Source organism: Apis cerana, linkage group LG5 (genome assembly GCF_029169275.1).
Source record: "Apis cerana isolate GH-2021 linkage group LG5, AcerK_1.0, whole genome shotgun sequence".
Taxonomy (NCBI): Eukaryota; Metazoa; Arthropoda; class Insecta; order Hymenoptera; family Apidae; genus Apis; species Apis cerana.
In genome coordinates this window covers 7585028-7612210 of record NC_083856.1, presented here as the reverse complement: position 1 = coordinate 7612210, position 27183 = coordinate 7585028, and the positions used below count along the sequence as shown (strand labels likewise).

Sequence of the window (27183 nt, the reverse complement as noted above, 5' to 3'; positions counted from 1 at the left end):
TCGTCTCATCGATTAGATGGTATCGATTTAATTAGAGCCACGTGTTCTCAACCAACAACTCGGTCTCGTGATATTCTAGGTCGAATATCGGTATCCACGGGATTTGCGATAGGAATACGCACAATTTCCAGCCACTTGACCCGCACCGTCCTCGTAATTGGAAATATAATCGCACGAAGGGTGGAAATTATGAATTTTAATGAACAGGGAATGTTTACAACGTGTTAATTAAAAGAATGGCTTATAAACACACGCGTAATCGTGTTCGAATAATTTATCGATAAATTTCTATCTTTATACAGGAACGCGCATCGAGTAAAAATGCGCGTATATATACATATATATACCTTTCCACCAGTCGCAAACGGTTAACTAAGGATGCAGCGTAAAAAGGACCCAGGTGAACGATCACTTTCACCGCATATACGGGATGATCGTCACAGGTTGAATCTCGCCAAACCGCGAATATCCGTACAATAAAACACTCTCCTACTTTTACCAATTTGCAGAAAACAACAACGGGTTTCAAAGGCGGTAACAACAAGTTTGGAACATCAGCGCTTGATTCATCGGGCCAAACGGCGGGGGAGAAGAGCAAAAAGGAGGAAAGAAAGAAAGGAAGAAAAAAAAGACACGTGTTTACGTAGGAAAGAGAAGAGAATGGAATGAAAAGCGGTTTTATTAACAGGTTATTCCGGTAAAAAAGAGGGGTTTGGTGCGGTTTGTCTTTCGCGCAATCAGGAAAACCACGAGCCATATGAATGGCTGGAGGGGTGGTGCAACGCGGTTCTTAAGCGGGCGCGCGGTGCAACGGCAAAGTGCAACGTCGATGACAAATGACGGGTCGAAACGAGGTGTCAGAATGACGGGACCGCAGAGGGTAATGATATGATTGTCCGGTGAACGCGGAGGATGTTTGCGGTTTTGCGGTTTCCGCCCTCGATTCGTGGAGGGGCCCTCCTATTTGCCCTTAACCGACCCGGCCCTTCTTCTCTTTTCTTCTTCTCTTTTCTCTCTCTTTTTTCTTTTCTCTTTTTTTATATATATACACACGCCGCCATCGGCAATTTCACGCCGTGATTCGACCAGTTTAACTTCCACCACTACCACCGCCGTCAGTTCGAAGGTGCGGTGGTGATTCCGGATTCGTCGACATCATCGGTTTTTGCACGCTGCTCTCATCTTTTTCCCTTGGCTCTCGTTTCGAGCACGTGGTCCTCCAAAAGGAGAGCGCGATTGGCCGTTATTATTGACCGTGGCGAATGGCGGTGTTAATTGGGCGTAAATGGAAGATTGCGCCGATTTTGCGATAAGTTAAGCTCTCTTCGTTTAAGAGTTAGAGTTTGTTCTGAACGAACGGAATACGCGGTACGATAGCATTTAAGAGCGAGGTATTTCCGTTCTATTTTTATCTCGAGAAGGATGGCATTTTTTCTTTTTTTTCTTTTTCAGTGTATTAAAATATTTAAACGCAACCCTCGAAACTCGAGGCGTCGTTAGCGAAAACGAACCCGCTTTGCATATCGGTTTTGCGCGCCGATTTTATCGCCGTTTAAATAAAAAGCAGCGGGGAACGCGTGACGTCGATAATAAGCAAGCGGAAACCGCGATACGGTTCATCGAAATCTCCACAGGTGGTTCTTCAACTGTCCCCCTTTATCCGTTTAAAGACAGGGTCCTCGCGGATTCGTGACGATAACTCGAACTGACGTTCGACTCGAGAGACGAAAACGAAAAGGAAGAAAGAAAATAAAGAAGACGATATCGAGAAGTCGAGAGGGAAGCTTGACGATCATCCGCGTATCAAGGAGGGATAAAACAAAAAGAAAAACGAAAGGAGACAAATTTCGAACGGACCCAGTTGAAAAATAGCTTCAATCGTTTTAATCGTTCCCCTTCGTGGATACGTTAAGCGTAAAGAACGGAATATCCCTGTTCCTCCGCAGGGTTTCCGTGCAATTACAACGCGTGTGATGTAATCAGAGAGACTGGCGCTCACCAATCAATTCCATTAAACGGTGCATTAATATTCATTAGCCGCTCATCTGCTGAAACGTCACTCTAATGCACTAATTATCGTCAATCAGAAAAAAGGGATATTAAACAGAGGAGAGCGTATGAAATCGTTTGACCACTTCCTGCTGGCCACAGGATCACAGAAACACGCGAAACGTGTGTTTCCCCCCCCTTCTCTCATTTTAATTCTCCTTCAAGAGAGAGAGAAAGATAGATTTGCGTAAGACGTCTAATCCATAAATGACTCGGCCAATCATGCTCCTTGCATAAGGATCCGAGCTCCGAGCAGTGATTGGCAGATTCGCCTTACGTCTCTCTCTCTCTCTCTCTCTGCCAAGCTTACGTAAAACTCTTTCGTGGCTCACTGAAGAACCGTGGCAAGAATCATCGTTCGAAAATTTTTCTTGCATTTCTCTATTCGTAACCGATCTGTCCGTGATAACGATCGGATCGAGTCAATTAGAAAATGACAAAGGTAAGTGGACTGTCTCTCTGAAAAGATAGTCAGTGCATAATTGTATTTTTATTTTATTTTTAATCGTGGAAAGTATAGCAATTAAACATGTGGAAAAGTAGGTGTACGAGATTCATATATTTTTAATTAATCGCGCTCGATTTCGTTTATATTTAGAAATGTAAACGTCGGGGGTTTATAAATTTCCCGCCTAAATTTCACGCAATATTTATTTCACGTTTACGTACAGAATCACGTCAACGTTATACCGTTAACGTTGCGCTCTACGGGACTCTTCTACGGAAAATCTAGAAACTGATAACAGATTCCCACTCACTCACAAAATTCAATCACGATCCCTATTATATCCCATCGATGTATAAATATTTTGGACACCGCGTATTTCTCGAATCCGGTCGCCGTTTCTGGCCAAGTCGAAGCGAGTGGATAAGTTGTCGCCGATTTTCCACAGAGTGGAGCAAACGCAGCGGAGGCGCCGTACGAGGAGGCTGAAAACTGGCTCGCGATTTCACGATTGGACGGCTCAATCGGGCGGGTCGGGAGCGGTACACGATCGGTTTGTAAACAACGGGTTTATCAACCAAGGCCAAGGAAATGAACGGGCGGGTTAGGAGAAGGGGGTTTAAACGCCGCCTCGTAACGGGCCGCCGAGGCCAACCGTTCCGAGAAAGCGCAGGAATCCGACGGGGGATAAGGGAGGGGGGAGGGGTCGGGGCACACGACGAGTGGACAAATTACAGGGTGCACGAAATAATGAGGCTCCCGTTCTAGGATGTATACCAGAAATCGGGCCATCTCGCGGCTATAAATCACACGGAACACGGCGGAGCAGCTTCGTAAAACGGCCAATTGACGAGTTTCAGAGAGAGGCTGTTGGGAGCGTGGCACGAGGCACAAACGGATATATATATATATATACGCGTTTCCCTCGCGACCGCCATAGCTTTACCTCCCCAATTTTTACCTTTCTCCGCAAACACGCCGATCTTATTATTTTTCTCCCCGCCCCCATTCCAGATCTCCGTCTTTTATTCCGTCCGTTCTTGTTTGAATGGAGGTAAGTGTCGAAATTTCTTTTGTAATTAGGAAATAGAAAAACGTAATTTCGCGAAGCTTTCTTCTTTTCGAATATAAGGATAAAAAGAAACGGAATGAATACTTTCGCTCTACGAACGTATGACTACATTCCCGTCTAATTATCAAAAGATAAGTAAGACGCAGCAAGTTTTTTCGCCACATTCTTATTACCATACTTTACCACTGGCAAAAATACGCAAAAAAGAAGCGAGGAACGTGTCGAGCAGCAAGATAATTCCGCCCGAGACACCCTATAAGAAATCGCTTCAAGGAGAAAAGCGAGCACGGCACTGTCCCTCTCCGAGAAAGAAAACGGACGACACGAATTTTTATTACGGAACACGAATCATCATCGATCAGAGTGGATATCGATATAACACGCGCGCAACGTTCGAAATTTATTTTTATCGATCGAGAGGAGCAAAGTTCAAAAAAGGGGAGAAAAACCTGCTCGATACGCGAGCACGCTCGTTGAAATTCGTTGGCCATTTTCGTTTCGTTCGGCGTAAGGGGATTCGGAGAAGAGCGAGAAAAAGCAAGGTGGCGGTGTCGCAATAAAGAAATAAGTGGCGTAACGCGTCATGAATTTTCATGTAAAGCACGCGTTCATTACGATTTATCAAACCCCCATTGTAGACACGCCGCATTCCTCGATGCCAGGCCTCGACGTATGGCGAAAGTTACGAGCAGATTAATGCCGATAGGGGTCGTATTAACGCGAGCGGTGCGTTAAACGGTCAAGTATTAACCGACCCCCCTCTTCCGATAATGAATTTTAACTCGACCGATTTTGCGCCGCGCGCGTTTTAATTGCATATCAACCAGTCCGCGTATATACGTATATACAAACATATATAACAACTTTGATCTTTTACCATTGAAATCGTTCGAAATACGATCCCTTTCCTCCGTGAAAATTTTTCACTCAGACTACGAAGATTCCCTGTAAATTAATTTCGTAGATGAAAAGATGAAAGAATTCAAGAAATAACTTGGAGAAATATTTCTTTATCTTTGACAAGAACCGGTTAGGAGGGAATTATTTTTAATTATGGAATGAGTATGGAGGAGATAAGAAGAAGAGAAATGAACTCACCCGTAGATCGCGTCCTTGTCGCGTTTGTGGACATCGGGTACCGCGGATGCTGCAGCCGCGGCCGCCGCCGCGAGAACGTGTTGGGGTGGCTGTGGCGGGGGCGGTGGATACTGAGGGTGCGCGGGCCCCATGCCCCCGAGGTGGGGACTGTGATGGAGGCCAGGAACACCCCGGGCGCTCCCGTGTGGATCGTACAGCCCTGCACCACCTCCTCCACCTCCGCCCTCGAGATAACTCGAGTGCAGCCCTCCATCGTCATACTGAAAGAAAAGAAAAAATTAGTTCCAATCGTCGAGATCTACGCAAGAGATTTTTTTTTATATATCGAGCTCCTCGTAATTTAAGAACGACCCTTCTTCTCAAATTTATCGATCAATTGACGAACAATTTCTCTCTCTCTCTCTCTCTTAAGCGGCTCTCTCGTAATAATCAACGCAAGTAGAGCACACGATTAACTACTCGACCAAAAAAAAAGAAGAAGAAGAAAAAGCAAACTGTAAATATATACATCAGACTGGACAAATTTTACGACCCGCCAATCATGAATTGACCGATCACAATTTTCACAATCACCAACAAGATGAAAACCGACTCGATTATTGCGTTAGTTATAAACTTGGAGAACGAAATGAATCAGCTCGATAAAAAAGAAAAACGCAATTAGCCAGCCAAGTCCGCATCATCACGTGCAACATCGCGAACCATCGTATCATCTGAAGCGTGTAAAGCGGTTCGAAAATATCGCGGAAGTTACTCAATCCATTATCAGCGATCATTATTATTGTTGTTGTTGTTGTTGTTGTTATCATCATCTTGCTTTAATCGTCATAATCGCGATAAATCGATTAAGATACGGAGCGAGCAACGGCGAACAGATCCAAACGATAACTCGTTAAATTTCGTTTCGAAACGGCCGATAAAAGGAGAACAAGATGGCGAGATGATGAATCGCGATCCGTCAGGATCCATCGATATTTAAAGGATTCAAAAATAGAAGACGGGACGTGTCCTTGTTTCGTGAGATGAGAGCACCCATAGCCGAATGGGGACGTCGGTTGGTTGTGTTCTCTGTGCGGCAGTGCGAAAATAAGCGGAATTTATTTCCGTTGTTCGAGAGACAACCGGGGCTTCAAACCAGGGGGAGGGAGGGGGAGGGGGAGATGGATAATCGAAAATACATTCGGGCTACAAAAATACCGGGAGAAAACACTTAGGAATTTATTGCGAAACGTGTCGTTTCTGTCCTCCTTCCTTTTTTCTCTTTACATGTACACGTGTTTTTCTAGTTTGCATGATACTGGTAACCTTGCTTGACGGAGTGTGGAAGACGCATCTTTCACGAGCGTCATAGAAATATTTTATTCGCTTCGTCCGAAGGAAGATCTTGTTTCTCGAGAATTTTGTGATTTTGATGGATCCAAAAAAAAAAAAAAAAAGATAAATAAAAATATCCGATTCGGTGTTTTCTTTCGTCGCGAAAGAGATTAAACGTTAAACTGGGGAAATATATGCTCTCAACGATGTCCCGTTTCGGGGAAAAAATTGTTGGTCCAATTTTTGGAAAAGTTTTTCTAAAAACTCTCGTTAAAACATGCGATTAACGTTTAACGCTGCTTTCGAACGAGATTTTTGCACGGTGATTGGAATCAATTTTTATCGACCAATAGGAGGACGATAAAAGTAGAAAGCGAAAGCAATTCTGGCTCGTGGATGCAAGTGGAACGGCTGTTAGCGAAACCTTTGGACGATAGCGACGCGCTTGAAATATGAATTTCGTAAGCGTGCGTGGAATGTCGCGTGCGTTGAAATCTATTCGAGCAGAAGAAACTCATCCGGAAGATCGTTCACTAGAATCGAATGTTTCTTCACCAGGAATTCGAGGCGAGAGATTGAGACGCGGTGAATGGAGATGTTAGCATGAATTAAAGATTCGAGGTAAAATAAATTGAAGATAGAGAGATCCGAGTGTCCGATTAAATAATGCAACTTGCACGTCTCAATTACGAGAAAATCGGTATGCAATTTCATAAATGATATCAACGATAAATAATAATTTGGGAAACTCCATTCATCTTCCTATCTATTCTTAACGTTTTTTCCCCAATATTAACGATCGTATCATAAATTTATATTTGCTCCAAACTTTCCCGCTAATTATTTACCGACGCCAAGACTCGTCGCATCGTTGATGGTTGATCAAATGCGTGTAAGATTCATCTTTCAAATCGAAAAAAATTCGCGAACAACTCTCGTCAAAAATCCGTTTACAAAAAGTGATCAAACGCGAAATGGACGAGTCACGTGGAACAGCGATTCTCATGCCAACAATTAGCAATGGAAAACCAATGATTTTGTTGTTTTTTTTTTTTTAAAAATCACGTACCTTATTATCGAGAAAACGAAAACCAAAAACGGTTATTATTGTTAATTACTGTGACGATCGTCGAGTTTGAACGTTGGTAATTTTACGAGGAAGAAGAAAAAAAAAAAAAGAAAAAAGACAAAAGAAAATGGAAGACGCGAAGAAAAGAATAAAAGAGGAGGAAAAATCGAAGTAGCGATTCGCCGATTAACGAGTCGATTGTGGAACGAACGGAAACACGAGTAATCGAGAATCTTTAATTGCATACCGTTAGAGAAGGTGACGTTGTGGAAATGGTGGAGGATCGTTCCCTGCACTTTGACTTTCCATCCAATTTGACTCGTGCCATTGGATGCGCGCGTGGTAAAAGAGCACGAAATATTTCGAGAACGATTTCGGAACGGTTTCGCCGCATTATCGTAAAAAACGATGCTGGTCGTCCGGTTTTGCAAACGAATCGAGAAAAAGGGGGTCCTCCTCCTTCGATCGCTCGAATATCCGGGGTAAATCGAGCAAATTTTAAACGATGGCTATATTTCTACTATTTCTCGATCGTCCATGATTTCTTGCCTTCTTTTCTTTTTTTTTTTCCTTCGATGGAACTTCAGAGATAACTCGAACGGTTTTTCCTTGAAAAAAAAAAAAAAAAGAACCCCTCGTTCGTAAATGATTCTCGTCATGCAAGAATTACCGATCTTATCGTTAGAAATTGAACGAGCGAAGGAAGTATTTTTCTTTTTTTTAATATCACCATTTTAAATTCGTAAATACATTTGACACTTTTAATTTAACAATTCAAATTGGTAATCTTCGGTAATTCTGGTAGAATGCGTATTAATCGTGACAAGGCGACCCCTTGTCGTTTCGAAATTGGGGAGAGGTGCTTAATCATATCGCCGCCTTTCCAACCTTTCGAAACTGAAGTTCACAAAAAAAAAAGTTGAAAAACAAGGGAAAAACCAATGTCTGAACCAATCTACTTTTCCATCGTTGACCGAAATTCGTGGAAAACGTGTGTGGGTGGCGTGTGAAACGACACGTTTCAGCAGGAAAATGGATTCCATCGCTGAGAAAGGATAGAGAGGGGGGAGGGGAGGGAAAAAAAGGAGCCGGCGTCTAATAATTCACCACGAAGCCAAGCTATGAAGATATCACTGGTCGATCGAGCGGAATAACTTAAACCTGAGAGAGTAAGTAGATAAATGTAATACGAAGGACTCGTTGACTTTAAAGTTGTTATCGGCAATATTCGAATAATCTCAACTGAATTATCTGCGCACTCCTAATGAATAAAATAAATGTAATCAATCCTATCCAATTTATTTTTCTTTTTTTTTTCATAATGATTATTTTTATCTAATAGAGGAAAACTGTTTGGAAAAAAATGGAGAGTCCATAAGAGGAGAGAATATTGAAAAAAAATTTGTTTGAAAGTATTGGTTCCATCATTATGTTACGTTATTATACATTATAAATAAATTTAATAAAATAAACGTGGATAATAATAAGAAGAAGAAAAAATAGTATTTAGATATTGTGAAGAAATAATCTCAGAATTTATATTATTTTTCTTTCTCAAGTTTTATAGAAGAAAACTTTTCAACGATGACGTTACGAATCCAACATAAGCATAACGATCGCAAACAAAAAGAGACCGCGAGGTATTATATATGCATTCGCGCGGAATTAATTCAGATTTAAATGTGCAAAAAAAAAAAAAAAAAGAAGGAATATTTTATTTACATATATGAAAAGAAAGAAAAAAAAAAAATTATTATTCCACGATTGTTACGACGAAAAAGGAATCGTTAATCGAGTCGACTGTTGCGGCTCGGGATGGAAAAGTCTATCCTAAAGCTATGGCGCTAAACGTAGAAACGTGTTTTCACGCGTGGTAATTCCGCGATGTAAACGATTCTGAAATGCCTGGAGGCGAATTATTTGGCATGAATTTCCACGGGCAGCGCAGCTGCGGCCACGATGAAATATTCATAACGCGATTGAAGAGCTTACTACTTTTCGCTCGATTCGACAAATGCGCGCGTAACCGGAAATTTTTAACGATATACAACTCGATAAGAGAAGGGAAAAAGTAAGACGAGTTGTATCGCGAATACGTAAACGCTAAGACAAGCGCGATGCTCGTTAAACCGCATCTACGGTTAAAGCGTTGCGACACCGTTGATTGAGAACGACGCCATTTGCATATTTCTTTGTTCCTCCGATCAAACGTCTTTCGTGGAGTGACGTAAAAAGAATATTTCCATATTTAGTTGTTTACATAAACACACATTCTATCGCGAGTGTTTATTATACGTGTAAATAAAAATATCGCGGAATATCGAAAATTGGACGATCAACATTTTAAGGACTATTTTTTCTTCTCCTTCTCCTTCTCTTTCTTACTGGATGTAACACTATTTTGTTATCTTAAGTTTCCGATCGATACTTCGATAAAAAAACAAATGAATATCGTTACATTATTGCCGGATTGCGGAATATTTAGGCGAGATAAATAATTTTCGTGAATACGAAATAAAAAAAAAAAGAGAAAAAATAGAGACGAGATGTGACATGTTCTTCTTCAAACACCACAGATTTTTGTACGTTTAAATTTCGCATAAATAACTCGTGAAAAACGGAACGTCTCGTATATTCTCGGTTATATTACAAGATTCAAAATTAAAATATTCTCTTTAACAAGAATTTCAAGAATAACAATTAGAATCTATTCAACACGATCGAGTCCAAGCATCCTATCGCTCTATCTTTATCGCGGAGCGTGATCGAAAATTTATAAACACAACGTATTTATAAACTCACAAGATGGAAAATAGCGGGATAATTGACGAGAACGCGCGATACAGAATTCGCGTTAGGAAGGGAAGATCGATCGCTGAGAGAAGAGGACGGAGAGAGAGTGGATCGATCGGATCGAGGATTCGCCGTGGTCAAACGTTGCTCATTTGCAAGCGGATAGGTCAAGGCGAGTGTGCTTAAACGTCAAGGTATAAATCACCGTGGGCGAAGACAAGGGAGCGAGAGCACGAGGGGGAGAGGGTGTGGAGGAGGGCACAAAGCGGAAGACGCGTGCACCCTCTCTTTCGCGATCAATACGTCGAGTGCGCGCGCGCGTCTGATCGCGATTAACGTCCTTGAACCGGAAATATAAATCGGGATCAATACGTAGAGCGAGAAACGAGAAAATTAGCCGCTGATCTGCCGCCCCACCGATTTTTCCAAACCTATTTCGCGACCTACCAATAATCCATTCATTCCACGTATAAAAATAGTACAATACTGCGTGTCGTTTATACCCCCGATGAAATCAATTTCGAAATGGTATAAATGCACGGGGAAGAAATATCGAAGTCGTTCCACTTGCCTATTAATCTCGGGCGACCGTGAAAAAAAAATTTGATTTGATAAAATGGAGGGGTGGAGAGAGATGTACGCTATCGTTCATCGATGGTCGGGTTAATAATAATGTTTAGGATAAACAAGATGTTGTAATTAGAAAATATTGACAGTTATTGAAAAAGGGAATTATTATATCGTGGTTTAAAAATATTATCGTTAAATCGTGGATTTATATTTGAACGTATAAAAGCGTGTACCAAAATGATTTTAATTCCTAGAGAGATCGGAGAAATTTCTATTAATAAAAAGATAAATATTTATAAATAACAGTTTAATTGGATATTACGTAACCGAACAATGAAAAAATATTTTTCCACTATATGTAATAATCCGATCGATAGAAGTAATAGTTTCTTCTGTAAAAAAATTTGTTTGTGAAACGGACAATAGATAAAAAATTACATTTAAAATTAATATCTCTTCTATTAAAAAAAGAAAAAAAGAAGGAGAGAAGTTCAACGTAAAATTTGTCGTTTTGAGAATTTTAATGAAATTTTAATCGATATTTTAACGCAAGGGTATAATTTGTAAAAGATGGATCAATGTATGGGAGAATACAGAGAGAAAGTTTGATTGACGCAAGATTTTTGCGTGTCACTGTAGTTCGGTTAGAACTTAAAAGGAATGAAAATGGGTTCCATTGAACGGTCTTTTGAAAGGCGATCGTGTATGGTGTGCTGGTGTCCTATATTAACGTCACCGGCTACCCTGCGGGTCGTCGACACGACTGAGCTTACAGGCTTAGTTGCAATGTTTGTATAAACTTCTGGTCGATGTTAATACGATGAAGCGTAATGTAAAATAGATATTTGAACGCCTCTGAGAAGTGGCTGCGGTCCGCGATGATGGCGCTGCGGATTAATCGTATCATGGCCGATGAGTGACGCTTAGCAGCATATTTTATACCGACCAGTTATTCCAAATTAATTCGTTTTTCTACTAACTCGAAAATTTAATAAAAAAGAAAGCTTCGATAATTACGATCAATTTTTCTCTTCTACGATTCGAATAAAATTTTTTTAATACGAATTTACTTCGACTTAATCTCATTTTAACGAAACGGAAAAAGGAAAAATAGTTTCTAGAACCGAATAATTATATTCCCAGTACGAAGACAATTATTTTCAAATTTTCACGGAAAATAGAAATTTTTTTTTATCGAAAATAGAATTTTTTAATACGAATATTTAAACTCAATTCCATTCTAATGGAAGGAAAAGGAAAAAATATTTTTTAAAACCCAATAATTGCGAAGATAATTATATTCAAATTTTCATGGAAAATAAAATTTTATTGATTTACGAGTATTTCAACTTAACACTATCTTCGCGTGACGATAGATTTTAAAACATGGTAATTGCAACGATAAGTAAACTTAAATTTTCGCGAAAAATAAAGTTTTTTTTTTCTTTCCTTGTATAAACTTTAATCATTAAATAATTATTAAAAATTCACAAGTTTCGAATTTCAATATTTCAACATAATTTATCACGTTAACGTAATAAATTCCGAATTCTGAATAATTACGCAAATGATTAAAATTCTAAAATTCCATTCCTAAAACCTAAAAATTTCGTACACATTCTCAAATTCGATCTCTTTTTTTCTTTCTTTCTTTCTTTTTCTTTTTGTATTTAACATTCCCCATTTTTTCCCCGACTCATTAAGAATACAATATCAAATTAAATCCGACTATCTATATACAAATTATTACAAAATTTTTTTCAGAACAACCTTTCGTAAGTAATTTGCAAGTATCATCGTATACATTGTAATTCGAGTAAACTTCTTCTTACTCTTAACCTCATTTTCTGACGACAAATTTTGGAACCCGATCCTTGCCGCAATTTGTTCGAATCGATACCAAGTTTCACGAGTAAATCGATTATTAATTGCGCCACACTCCCCGATTTAAATTTATATCGGCAGAAACCAGTTGTGAATGGAGCCTAAAGGACACGGCCCTCGAGCGTGTATACTGCTTGGCTCGCAGAAACATGGCTGAGATTCCAGAATGGAGAAAGAAGGTAGAGAGGAGAGGAGAGGAGAGACGGAGAGAGAGAGAGAGAGAGAAAGAGAGAAAAAGCGGAAGAGAGAGGAGAAGAGAGAAAGGACCCGGCGACTGTTCGTTACTTTCTGATTGATGTCGACATTTGGAAAACATTGCGACGTACAAGCATGCATCGGGACAACGCCATGTGCCTCGCCTATCTCGAGGGCGCATCGTGCATCGCCCGTTTTATCGCCAGCTCTTTTTCGACCAGCTCGTCGATTTTAACCCTCGAATCGGCTCGAGATCCGACGATACCGTGTATACGACCTCGGTGGACCAACATTTCGATTAAAACGTCTTGCGCCACTATTCGAAATGAACTCGAGATAAATGCAACCGCGAATCGCTCCAAGATCGTTGTTCCAACATGGCGATCTTTTTCTTCTTTTTTCGCAACATCTCAACGTTCGGAAAAATTTGAATATTTTTCCTCTCTCTCTTCTCGACGTGGAACGATCGAAAACGAGTGCGAACGAGTCCCTTCTAATTGAAAAAACTGAGTAAATTTTACTCTCGATAGACGCAACAATTATTCAGAGAAAAAGTGTACGATCGAAAAGCTTTCAGGGATCGATAAATCCGAAACAAAGTTCCGGGGAAATGAATATTAGGATGAAAAACGAAAGTGAACCGTCTCGCTTCAAGATGGCGAGATGAAACTTGCGTGCAACGAGACGTTACGATTCTTTCACTCTCCTGTGAATATATCTCCATGAATAATCACTATAATTCAAACATTCGGATGATACGTCAACGAGAGAACATGAATTGAAAATAATACAAGGACTTGGAGGCGAGTTGCGTTTCTAAAATTAAAACGGAGGATGCACCAACGAGGTTGACATTCGACGGATCGGTTTGAAACCGATCGTTCCACCCAACATCCTTAATCCTCCCTTCCCCCTCCCTCCCCCGACCTAAATTCTTTCTCGCCCGTGAAATAAATACGGGCTACGATATACGTTACGCCCGGTCCACAATATTTTTTCGCGTCCAGAGTAGGCAGCGCAGCGCGGGATATTTTAGAGATTCCCCGTTAAATTTCACTGTGAAACAACCAGTTAGCCGGTCGACAGATATCCCTCGATAACTTTCTTTTTCAACAGCCGCGAAGGAAAACGCGTGTGTATTGCCCCGAAAAAAGTCTACAGAAACCTTTCGAGAGAAAAAGAAAGAAGGGAAGGGAAGGAAAGGAAGGGGAGGAGAAGGAAAGGAGGACGAGAAAGGAGAAGAAGAGGAAGAAGGGAAAAAAAGAAAGAAGGAAAGAATCGAGACTCATCGAGGCCAGCGAATGGAACGCACGACGAGAAATCGATACGACTTTAATCCACAGGCTAAAGGCCGATATCCGCGGCGATCGGGAGAGCGAAAGTGATTGATGGATACCCATAAATACATAATCACGGCTCGTTCGTCGCTACGGCGCGGAGAAAAAAATCCGCGGCTATTCGATGCCCTTTGGAATTTTTTGGAATCGTGGAAATCGGCCGCCCGTTCTCGAGAACGAGGTATTTGACAGCGAGATGACGACGACGACGACGACGATGATGATGATGATGATGATGATGATAATGATGATGGGCGAGAAGCGCTTTCAAAATTCGTTTTTGCGAGAGCAAATGGAAGATTTTTTCCCAACGGATGAAAAAAATATTTTTGCAGAGAAAGATATTATTTCCAGCACGCTGCTGATAGATCAAGCTTTTATATTTCGTATTATTCAACGATACTTTTACGTGGGTATTTATATTAAATTTGTAAGTGAAATGTAAAAATGATACGATAAGAGATTGCGTAAAATACGGTATTGCTTCATATTGAAAGTAGATTATTTTTTAAATAGTCTAGACGAACTGATGTACACGAGAAACACGATTCGTATAAATAAATCTCGAGATACGCCAATTTTTCGAAATTATCCCTAAATTATCGCTTCAAAATTGGTCGAAAATTTCGAATTGGGATAAACAACATCTTCCTCTGGCCAAACCGACTGAATCGGCAATTTCCAATCAATTGGAAAAACGAAAGAATTCAGGAAGGAAGGAAGGAGAATTTCTGTTTGCATAAATCGAATCGAATCGGTTTCACGTTTCGCAAACGCTACGAAATTGGTGGTGGTCGAATATGATGGAATCGGATGGATGGATACAACGCGGAAATTACGTCTTCGTGGTAGGTTGGGAACGTAATGGTGGAACGAGAAGATTCACACACGCGAAACATACGGGCGCTGCACGCAGCAGCCAATGGTATCTTGGCAATTTGGGGCAGCTGGGAAAATTGAGCGGTAAAACGTGAACCGCCATGCGGAAACCGATCGAGACGGCGTCGATGCACCGTGTTATTTCGTACGATCGACCAATCCGCGCCTTTCATTATTTCCACGCTCTCTTGGATCGCAATTAAACGCACAAAAGCCTCCCCATTCGACTTCCGAACTACGAGTGGAAGCCACTTCTTTATCGCGTTTTTCTCTTTTTTTTTCTTTTATACCGAATGATTGGATCACCGAATGAGTAGTTCGATCCAATTTTTTAAAAGACGCAACATTTTTTTCATCACTGTCGAATCATTCGATATCGAGGATTCATTAACAGGACGGACAAATCTTGAATTTACTTTGCCAGGAAGAATCGCATTTTTTTGAAAGAACGGCAACAACGAGAGAACAAAAAAAGTACGAGTTATCATATTTCAACTATAAGAGAAAAAATTTTACGACACTTCGAGCAATACTCTCTCAAATGCTTTCTCAAATTTTACTAAGAATTAACAGGCCGTTGGAAACTAAGACTCCGGGAGTCTTAAATCGACGATGGAAGAAAAGATTTCGTCCCATTCGATTGTCTCTTGGAAATGGATAATTTTCACGATTCGAAAGACAAATAGATTGCGTAACAGTGTTGCGCGGCTCTCGTGCACGCTCGATTCTAGGGGATACTTTTTTTTTTCCCCCTTTCTCTGATATCGATCAGGGTCGCGCGTTTGACAAATATAAGTGGCAACGCCGTTGTTGTACGGGTTAATTAAAGTTAGTGGTGGCGGTCAGTGATGACCAAGATGGCGGCGAACAACTTGGGAGCACATATTTCATTCGTCGGCGATTCGGTCGAAATGAAAGGCGGATGGAGAGAAAACAAGGAAATATGGAATTGAAGAATCTCTCTCTCTCTCTCTCTCTCTTCCCTTTCGTTCCGCATTTTTATTAAAAAGTTCGAAGCGGTGAGATTATATTGCGGGACATAAAATATTCCGGCGCATGAATGCGTCAGAGAGATTAATAAAGAACTTTCTTCCATTGCTGCGTTTACAATATTCGTCGGGCAACGGAACAACGCGTGCACCTGAATTTTTCCATCCTGAATTAATATATCAGAACGTCGGAATCCATTATTCAGGCGGAAATACGTCGAATTTTTGCTCGAATTATTTTTACCGGGTAAATCTCACGGGTAATCGAAACGCCTCAAGGTACCGTTCGCAATATTTAACAAATAGTTTAGTTTCCGCGGAAGCTAACCTCAACATTCCTCCCACATGAAAATTCATTCGCCTATTTCGCCGGGATCGTTGGGGAAACAATACACAGCACACGCGTGCACACGCCGTTCGACGTTCCAATCTCGAATTATGCATTCGAGACAAAAACTCGCTTGCTGTTTAAAATTTCTAAACGCGGCCGGTCAAAACCACAATCCATTATTAAAACGTGACACAAATATCCGATTATAACACGCTTTATCAACTTTACGAAGAACAACACGAAATTCACCAAATTGGGCAAACGTTAATCGCTCGAGCGAGCTCGAGATCTCTTATCGATCTCCGCCCGATTCACTTTCTACGCGAATTTTCCCACGAAAATTCTCCTCTGTCGAGAGGCCGAGGATCGAGTCAATTTTTTTTCGAAATTCTATGCCGCTAGTCGGAAAATAACGCGGGATCAGCAGCGATTGTCGAGGCACAAGAACATCGGCGAGGACGAGACTGACGGGAAGGTGAGTCCCTCACTTGAAAATCGTCTGGCACGCGAGCGATCGTCGCTTATCAACGATCACGTAAAGCTCTTTATCGAGCACCGATATCGTTTTCACTTACGATAAAACTGTGCGATCATCGAATCGGAATTTGAGAAACATCGCGGGAAAAGCTGTGAGATTAAGACCCTTTGCGAGAGCAACATTACAACCCGGCCACCGTGGAAATCGTGACACGATGGATCGAGGGTATCGACTGATAAATTTTATCCTTGCATCTGGCGTTATCGCGCTTAAGAAAATATTTCTTTTTGGGCAACGACACGCGTTTTCGAATAATAGAGGAATGTTAAGCTGGCGGTAACTTTCCTCCAGGAGATACGGAAAGATTTTCAAACTCGGGCTTAACCTGTTTATTTTTACAATTATTTTTAAATTGAAACAAAATTTATGGAATCGAGCAATAAAAGTTGATATTGATAAGAAGCTCGAGAAGATTTCTTTCAAACGCTTAACTCACTTTGGGATCGTTAACCTGAGAATATAAAAATCTACCTAGCGACAACTGTGATTCAAGAGAAAAGTTGGAAAACTTTCCCCCCTAATTTTCACTCTAACAAATAAATTGCATTATCCAAGAAATTGCCTCGAGAACCGTGGACGGAGAAGAACACGAATTTCCTATTGGAAAAGTTGGGGAACTCGGAGGAGAAAGAATCGAAGAGAGACCTCACCACCGAGTGGACGCTATTTCACATCCGACGGGCAGTGCAGCGTCCGATCCAGCGTCGATTCGATTTTCCTGGAGCGAGAGCGAGCGAGAAAATCGGCTGGAACACGTGGAGGACGAGCAATGGGTAGAAATGGATTCGGACGTTCCGATCGACGACGGAAGAATCGTAATCGATCCGATCGCGTATCGATTCCTCGAGCGTGCATCCCGATAGCGTGTCAATATTCGAGCACGGTATTCGCGTAAAATGATAATTTCGGGTTGTCTTTCGCCTCTCCAACAATTTCTCCGGAACGGACCACTCGAACGGGATCGGCGACACAGCACTTGCACGCGACGACTCGTTTCTTTTACCCGAGGAAGAACGACGTATCTTATCCGAACTCGACCATCCAAGTACTATACTCTCTCACCAAAGTATCTCTACACGCATTTCCAATCTCTCATTTCTTCCGTTCCATCTGTAAAATCGTTCTACGATTTCTTCTCGCGCACTTTTCTCTCTCTTTCTCCCCACAGGAATCGACCGAGTAAAATTACATTGCTCGAACGATTCGAGGATTTTCACCAAATTTTTTTCTCCCCCTTCTTCGCAACACGCCGCGCCAAGAGTCGAGAATAAAATTACACTTACGGGAGAGAGGCCGATCCCTCGAGAGACACCCTTCGAGGTTTTGCCTACGCGCGGCCCTGCGCTCGAGCATCCAAGTTGCTCAATTACAGCGAAGCCCGAGCTAAACAACAACAAAGTCCTATCGAGGCCCTCGTTCAAGTCGGCCGTGCACGAATCCCATCCTACTCGACGCGTCCTCCTCTTCCAACCCGATTTAACCCGATCCGATGGGCCACTTTCACCAAATTCTATCGAGCACAAACACCCTCTACTCTCCTCTACTCCGCTCACCCGATGGAATATCTCCTCAAGATTGGAAAATAGGTTGCATTTGGAAAATTTATCTCTTTAGCGTCGATCTCTTCGGAGATGGAGCAGCACGGGATGGAGAGCATCTACCGACGGACGGGATTTCGGATTCTCAAGTTCGCGCGTGGCCCGATAATTGGCGAAACAACACTCCATGTCGACGATCGTTGACGTATGATCCACGTACGATCGTTTTAATTCATCCAGGTGAGGTAGGAAAGATTTAAACCATCATCGAGCCACTTTTTCCATCATCGATATTGGATACAACAATATAAAGAAGCGACACGAACGTATATCCCGACCAATTACGAATCACAAATATAAAGAAAAATATATATATATATACTTGTTATCGTTCTCCAATGATCGATACGTTAACTAATAAATAAACAATTATAGGAAGAACAAGAAGCGACACCTATGTTACATTACAGGAATCGCACGTCGAGTAAAAAGTAATTTAGAAACTTTCCAAGTATCAATCACTTCCCTATCAATTCCTCCAACAATTACAGAAGCAACGAGGCAACATCTATCACGGCCGGTTACGGCATATTACTCGGATAAGGAACGAAGTTACCGAGAAAGAGAGAGAGAAACTCGAAATCACTTTGCTACCATTCGACACCTATATACCACGCGCCTACGTCTCGAAATATTCGATCCCTATATCCCAAAGATCGTATAATCATCGATCACGTACCCTTGGCTGCGCCATGAACGCCCTGGCCGCGCCGGGGAACTCTGCGTGCTGAGCCACCGTAGCGGCTGTATTTTCCCACAGTATAAGCAAGTAACCTCGAACACTTCACACACACTGGTTTCCCCACTTTTCGATCCGCCTTATCGCGGCGATCGGTTTGCCCGTTTCCGTTTCTTTCGTCACACTCAAAGGACTCGCGGATTATTTCCTTTCGCCGAATATCACGGAGGATAAATCCACAACAAGGGGGAACGAGACAGATGCCGTCGCTGGCCGAACGTCCGTCTTCCAGTTCACACTTTTTCTTCTCTCTCGACCCTTTCCCCCACCTCTTTCCACGACGTATTTATTTGTATTTATACTCTTATTACAAGGATCCCCTCTCTCCTCGTCGAGGAATATTAACGTTGGAACGATGGAGTTGAAACGACGGAGAATCCGTTCCCGACACACTCCCGACGGTCCCCTGCACCTCGATCGTTCCGCCACACTACTCGTGACGCTGGATGGCTGCTCCGTCGGGTCCTTCGACGATCCCCGGATCCGAGTCGACCGGCGACACGCTGTTCGACGACGAGAAATCGAAGCGAGCGTCAGCACAGCTTGGCTCGCGCGGTTGAACGCTGCAGCAGGACCACGGCTACGGCCGGACACACGTGCTTCCTCATCGTCACACCGGCGGAACTTCCGCTGTACGGACACCACCCAGAGAGCGTGCCTCTCCGTAACGTCAGTCTCGCGACATTATATACCGCTCGATTTCCTTTTCTATCCCTTCTTCGCCTCGTCGATCGTATCTCTTCTACTTCACTCTTTCAATCCTTCCCCTCCGATTTCTTCCGTTTCTTTCTCTTTCCCCGAATATCAATTTTTCGATCCAATCCCCTTAAACTCGTGTTTCCAGGGTAAGGTGACCTCTCTCGGTTGATAACGCATTAAAGGTGTAAATGTACGAAAAATTGTAAGGGGGAGGGGGGCTGTTCGAGTTTCCAGACGGATGAGAGAAATCAGAGAGAGGATGAATTTCTCTTCTTTTCGTTTTATGATTCGTCACCAAGGTGTATTCGTCACACGATCTTCGATTATCACGGATACTCCGATGCGCCTCGCTGATGTCCACTATGGGTATCGGGTCCACGAGTTGGGTATCGGGTTGGCCGTCGGAGAGGAGAGATCCGAGGATGCACTGGGTTACGTTATTTCACAGTAATAAACGGCACGGATAAACACCGGAAAGATATGCGTATGTACGTCACTGCGGTGGACACGTTTATATCCTTCGATACACCGTCGATCATTGGCGCGAATTCAAGGCGTTGTTGCAGTTTCGGATGGATGCACTGATGTGATGAGAAATCGATAAAATGGAGCACAAATGGATGGCGTTGGACTCGCGTGGACGAGGATCGCGCGCGTGATACACTGCGTGGCTTCGAAAGAACTCGGACGCGAGACACAACCGATATCTCGACGATGATCCTTCAACGATTCGATGATCTCTACTCGATGAGAAGAGAACGGAGAAATACGCGAGGTTCTCGTGCGGCGAAATTGCGTCAAAGTTCACTGTTGTTAAATCCGAAAATTCGTAGAATCGAAGATTCGTTCGTGGTCGCGTGTCGCGCGACACGAACGAAAACTCAAGCCTCGAAAGTAGCTTGGATGTGTTGCACGATTTATCTCTTGTTTTCCTTTTCAATGTCGTCCCGTAGCGCGCCAAACAGATCTCCGTGGTTTACCGTTTAAATATACGACGATATAATAACACGATAGACACAACCGAGTTCGATTCGTATTTACCGATGATTCTCCACGCGACGAATGTGGGAAAACGGTCGGATATCGCGTCGTAGACGGAGTCCGCGGCGGAAGAAGAAGCGCGTTCCTCCTCGCGGCGATTACTGAACGAACGAACCGGTCACGCAGAGGAGTGAGAGAAGAGGTGACGCGCGAGAGAGCTGTCCGCGAGACGGCGGCCGACCCTCCTCCCTAACCGTAACTACTACTGCGTGTGCCACTCGTAACTCCGGCGGACAGAAGGTGGAAGGTTGGTGTATATGTTGCGCGCGGGCCGGCGGGCAAAGGCAGCCACGGGAATATGCGTGTTTCGAGTTCTTCCCCCACGAAAAAGCACCGGGTACATCCACGGGTAAGAGAAGAGCGGAGCGAGCGAGCGTGGAGAGCAGCGCCTAGCGCGGTTTTAGATCCTGCGCCGTCCGCAGTCGTTCGCCAACTGTCAATCAGCGCCGCGCTACGCCAAGGAGTGGGAGGCGCGCAGTCACGCCCACCGAGCGCGGCCAATGCGTCCCCTGGCGCCGCCTACATCCCCACCCCGGCGCCCCGACCGCAGCGCCGCGCCGGCGAGACCGCGAACCACGGGATTCTCCGCCATCGCTACACCACTACCAACGAGACCGCCGACGGACGACGACGAACGAGACCGACGAACACACGAGGAGGACGAGCACGGCATCGTCGAGAATGCCTTGTTTCTTCGATTCCTACGTCTGGCTAAAGAGGAAACCCAGAATCGGTTCGACTCGACTTTCTACCACTCTGCCGCTCCGCTCCACGTCCAAGTTTCTATCTTTACCTAGGCGGATTCTCGTTACGCGTTCGATGTGAACCTCTAGGACGGAACGAACGAAACGAACGATCGTATCGTTTTTCACTCGTGCCGGTGAAACCGACTACACACAAGTGATAACTTTCCGTACCTTTTCGCGGTTTCGTTTATTCTTAGAAACTGACCATTCACGACCCATGCAATGGTGCGCTTTTTAGGGAAGAAGAACGTTCTTCGACCTCGCATAACTGTAACGACGAAAGTGTCGACGGATGATATCGATCAAATCGATTCTACAGTTTCGTTAAACACTCTCTTTTAAAAATTACCGTTATATTCCCATCGTGAAAGTCGAAGATCATTCGAAATTTTTCACGCGTGTTTGCCAAGGAGAGGAAAAACTCTGCGTATCGCGCCAGAAATAGTAAAATAGACGCGGGGTTCGCGCTTCTTGGCAAGAAGTTTCGTCGAAGCTCTTGCTCGACGTCTTAAATAACGCAGTCGATGATCCTGACAAATAACGATGCTCGGTTAAATTCCGGCCGTCGGACAGACCCGTTGGAACGCGCTCGAAGACCCGACCAATTTATAGAATCGTATCGACGTTGTCATTCTCGACTCGTTGCCATATTTCATCGCTCGGCCAAAGGGGTGTTATACACAGGAGGGCAATCGGGGGTGGGAAAACACTCGACCGGCGTTAAACATCGTTTCGTTTTATCGCCACTTCTTTTTTCCTCTCCTATTCCTTTTTCCCCACTCTCGCTCTTCCCCCTCCCCCTCTCTTCCTTTTTCCTTTTTCCTTTTTTCACCAGCTCCCTTTTTTTTTCTTTTCTTTCTTTCTTTCTTTTTTTTTTTTTGTTTGTTATTTCCCCGGTTATTAATTCAACGCGTCTGGTCGCGGGACGGCCAGCCGGCGGCGGCGGTCGATCGAGCTTTGAATGAACCGAACGAACAGCTGACTCCACGCAGGAATTGGGTCGCGAACGTGCGGTTTCGAACTTTGAATGGTATTCGGCGTTGGGTGAGTAATAGCGACAGGAGGCGGCGGAGGCGGAGGAGGGCAGAGAGGCGGCTGTCACCGACATCACTCAGTGTCTCCCTCCTGGCGTTCACTTCGCTCGATTTTATGACTCTCTCTCATCCCGCGCGGCACACTTCCACCCCCCAGACCCCTACGGCTCTCTGCCCCCGTTGCGTTTCGCGACAGTGGCGCGTACACAAGCGTCCCTATCGCGTTTGCATAATGTCGCGAATCGACGTGTATCCCTTTTCATCCTCCTCCTCCACCCCCACATTCTTCTGATTTCTCTCGCTGATGATTTTTCTTTCTTTCTTTTTTTTTCCCCTCTTCTTCCTTTTTTTCTTTTCACTTTTTTTACGTTTCGATCTTCGGATCGTCTTTTTTTTCCTTTTCGGTTCTCGATGGAGGAGAGGAGAGAGAAGAGAAGACTGGAGGTCGAAGGATGCCGTCACCGGCGAAATATGAAAGGACCAGGGCCGCGAATCTGGTTAATATTCGACCGGATTAAAGGATGGGCCAGACGTCGTTGCGTTTAATCCTCGCGCTTCTCGCTTCTCTCCTCTTCGTTGTTTTCTCCTCTTTCTTCTTCTTCTTCTTCTTCTTCTCCTTTTTTTCTTTCCTCCTTTTTTTTCTTTTTCCCTTTTTTTTCTTTCATGAATATATTTCGTCGTGGGATTCTTAGCAAAGGTTTATTAATATTTCGAGATATTCGACGTGATGACCGATTCGAAGGATATAATCGGTTGGTTTATAATCGCAAAAATTGCATCTCCAAGAAGGTTAAATGAACACGTGTGTATATATATATATATATATCGGTTGGATGAAAATATTTTCGGCCGACGATGAAAGCGGAGAGTCGGTTAACGTTTCGTTTTTGTCCTCGCGATACGCATCGGCGGATTTTTCGCGCGGTGGTTTATTCAAATTACAGCGCGACCTCGATTATCCGACCGAAATGGCGGACACTTTGTTCGGATAATTGAACGTGATTACGTTTTAACGAAGCGAGGAACGATCATCCGTTGCATTAATAAACCAGCGCGACGAGCAAAAACTGGTCCATCGCTTTTATCCAAAAAGCTGTTAGCTTTTCGAGTCTCCCTGCGATTACTATTTTTCCTCTCCAAACGTGATTATTCGTTGTTTCATGATCAATTAATTATCGCGTGTTAATACGCGCGATAATATTTTTTTCTTTTCGTTCGTACTGTTACATTACGGCCAGTAAATGATTAAACTTTTGCACGAGTTATATAATAGGCCATCGAGTTTGCCTGAATTTTATGGAGAAGTGAAAGAGACGAAGGACGAACGATGATCAAAGGATAAGAAAGAGAAAAGAGGATAAATATGAAGAAATTGGATTAAGTTGATTCTTAAACATCAGAGGAACACATTCTCCGTTAATCCAAACGAGTATACGCTTCTCGAAAATAGGATAATTACACGTTTCGTGCAGAAGAAATAGGAAGAAATAATTAATCCGTTTAAATCGGACAATAGGCCCCAAGCTTTCGATTTATAAACTGGGCTTAAAAGGGTTTAAAAATATTGGATAATTTTAATCTTCTTTCACAGGTACGAATATTTATATTTGTTATTAAGTCAATTCTAGAAAGAAGTAATGTTCTTATTGTAAATTGTTTCTACTCCGTTCCCAATATTTTGTTCCAAATTTCACTTCCAACGCCCAATATAAATTTTCCTCGAAACACAATAAAAATATTTGCTTTCGTTTATGATATGATATTACAGGTTCGTACAAAATGATTATCGGGTCAACATTATAAACGATCAATAAAACCGAATTTCTGAAAAGGATTCTTAATTATCACAAAAATTTACTCCGCACGAAGGAAAATTTTCAATGATCAATCCTTTACGAGATAATTCAAGTTATTGCAAACACGCTCCCTCCAAGAGCGAGAGATTAATGGCCACTATATCTATCAAAAATGATCTATACCTTTCGTAGCGATTCAAAATATGCAAAGCTTCTCTCTCGTCCGAAATTGAACGATCGAACGGCAGTGTTTTTAACAATTATGAAAAGTAGAAGCGAGCGAATCTCTCCAATCTCGTCGAGCACCACGAGAGAGCGGATCTCCCTCTCTCTCTGGTCGGTCGAAACACCATTTATCCGGTTAATTCGTAGGTGTTCCGGACATTGTCGGGGCTTTACCTGGCACGGGACACTTGGAGCCTGTTATTTCGCAATAAATCACACTGCGAGATGGAACCGAGCTTGTCGATAGTAACGAGGGATTCTCCCCCGTGCGATTTGGCCCCTCCGCGAAGTAAACATCCACGAGCCATTAAACTCCGCGTAATACCCGAAGATGATCGATTCTTACGTAACGCACGGAAGCCACGGCCTATGGCTAATACCATAAAAACCAACCCAACCTTTACTTTCCCGTTCGTCCAATTTAAACGATTTTTCTACGAAACGAAGGGATCGATGAAAATTGTAGAATAATTAAGTAGAATAGTATCACTATTCTCTCTCCTTTGAAATATATCCGAAAAGATTGATCAACAAATAAGAGAAATTTGTCGTTCGAGAGTAGCTGATTCTATTTGAACCAGTTTCGAAAGTCGTTCTTCGTTTACTCTCGATTATAACAGCTCGATACATCTGTTTGTGACGAGTTGGAAAAAAAATGAACCGAGAATGAGCAAATGCGGCGAAGGATAAAAATTAGAGAGATATTCCATAATCGATGGGATACGGACCTCCACCGTTCCTCTCGGCCATCAGTCGAGGCGCACAGTTAATTTCAACCATCAAACATAGTCTGAATTACTCGTTATTCGGTTACGAACTTTCTCGAGAAACTGCCTCTCCGTACCTGGATCGATCGATCGTTACGTAACCCCCGAACGAGAAACGAGCAGCGCGCGCTTCATGGAAATGGAGTTATATTAAGATGGAAGGCGTTTCCGAAACGGTACACGGGGTATAATACAGAGGCGATGATACAATGGGGATGGTGCGCGGCCTAACCCGTCCACTGTCCCTCGCGTAATTCTGCGAAACACCCCTACTCCTCTCCCCCCCTACTGTCACCCCTATTGTGCCCACAGGCATAACAATGTCAATGTCTATACCGTTAAGCCATCGACGAAACGTGTACGCGGTGTACCCCAATTATTTCATCTCCGTGATACGGTTTTCGTTAACCATGTCAATGATTTTCGATTCCTTCGATCCAACGCTTCTACGTCTTTAAATCTTTGGCCCGATCTTTTTGCGCGATTCGCGTGCGAGTTGTTCTCGTTCTCGATCCGACTCTTCCTCCGTGTCTTCTCTTTCGTTGCAATTTGTTCGAGGCTGAGGTCGGATATAGCGTATATTCGGATTCGAAACGCGTTTAAATTTAATTGCACGGTAAAAATTGGGAAATAAATTTTCGTAATAAATCTATTTCATCGGTGAAAGTATTTTTTCTTTCTTTTCTTTCTCGAAATAATATATGGACATCGTAAAAATACTTGCTTACTCGATATTATAACCAATAAAATTCTATACGAGTCGTAATAATTTTAATTTATACCATTTCCATTCCATTAATTTCACTCGACTCCTATTTAATCATATTGTATATATATATACATACGAATATATATATTTATACATATTCATATATTATAATATATTTGAATAATATCGAGTATTTAGAATTTTATTCGCACTTTACTCGGTATTTAATCATAATTAGAAACGAAACAGGGCGTTATTTTTCATCGAAGTTAAATGGAAACGATCGGAGTTGTCGATCGGCGAATTATCGAGGCCGGCGGTCCTTGTAAACCATCAACCACTTTTTCACTCGGCTCGGAGGATACGTACAGGCGTTAAAGCCGCGTATCCGAGACGATTCTCGCTCGATCCGCCGGCAACGAGCCAAAACTCGAGTTCGAGGGAAAAGCTGGCCTTTCTTTTCGTCCTCTCTCGAACGTTATTCGCCACGGGTTGAGGAACGCGGCCAAATTGGTTGAGCAAGAATAAGACGAAGTTTGAAACGGGCGGAGGGAAAGCGTGGAGGATCGAAAACTTGGTCTCTTGATATATTTTCAGCATTGTGCGAGCGATGGCGGTGTTCAAGGGCAGATTATTGACCTTTAGACTCCTCGGACCTCTCCTCGCCACGATTTATTTTTTTACGCGAGATTGATCACCGTACAGCGAGGACGTAGGTATATTTTTCTTGATCCCGAGCATCCCGTAATATCGATATCGCGGGAAATAAATATTCTTTGACGGCTTTCCAACGTTTCCACGTTTCCTTCCTATTAGATTATTGAATTAAAAATATTCCGTCCATCCTGGTATCTTTGAGCCAGGAAACCGTGAATACCGATTTCCGATCTTGGCATCCGATGCAAGAATCCGATATTTGATTCAAGAAAATTGGAATCGTACCAACACTTCTACATCCTCTCTATCCCCATCTCACCCGTCCAAGATACGCTTTTATATTTATGGAACCTAAATGTTCCACTCGAACGAGAAATTAAATCGAGATGCGTGGATCGATTGCTCCGGGGGAGGCAAAGGAATAAAATATCAAACGAATCGAATTAAAGAAAAAAAAAAAAATAATAATCGAATCAATCGGATCGAAGAAACAAATTGTGCCAATGATGAATTAATAATAATATTTCTCGATGATATAACACTCGTAACACCGATAGAAACGCGATTTACACGGAGATTGAGAATTCTAGAAAAATTAGAAGATCAAAA

The 27183-nt window shown here is 42.7% G+C and overlaps 1 protein-coding gene across 8 annotated transcripts in view; it reads right to left on the bottom strand.

The window, feature by feature from the left end:
• LOC107994307 (homeobox protein homothorax) overlaps nt 1-27183 on the bottom strand; it is a 483716-nt gene that overhangs the window by 416024 nt on the left and 40509 nt on the right. For 2 of the 8 annotated variants that reach the window (XM_062074848.1, XM_062074851.1), the window contains exons 1-2: nt 18841-21151; nt 4665-4924 (exon numbers count right to left, since the gene is read on the bottom strand). In XM_062074848.1, the coding sequence (XP_061930832.1) occupies nt 4665-4924; nt 18841-18855 (275 nt within the window). In that variant the 5' untranslated portion in view covers nt 18856-21151. Of the gene's footprint in view, nt 1-4664; nt 4925-18840; nt 21156-27183 lie in introns of those variants that run through there. The other 6 variants (XM_062074846.1, XM_062074847.1, XM_062074849.1 and 3 more) reach the window with 5 other exon arrangements.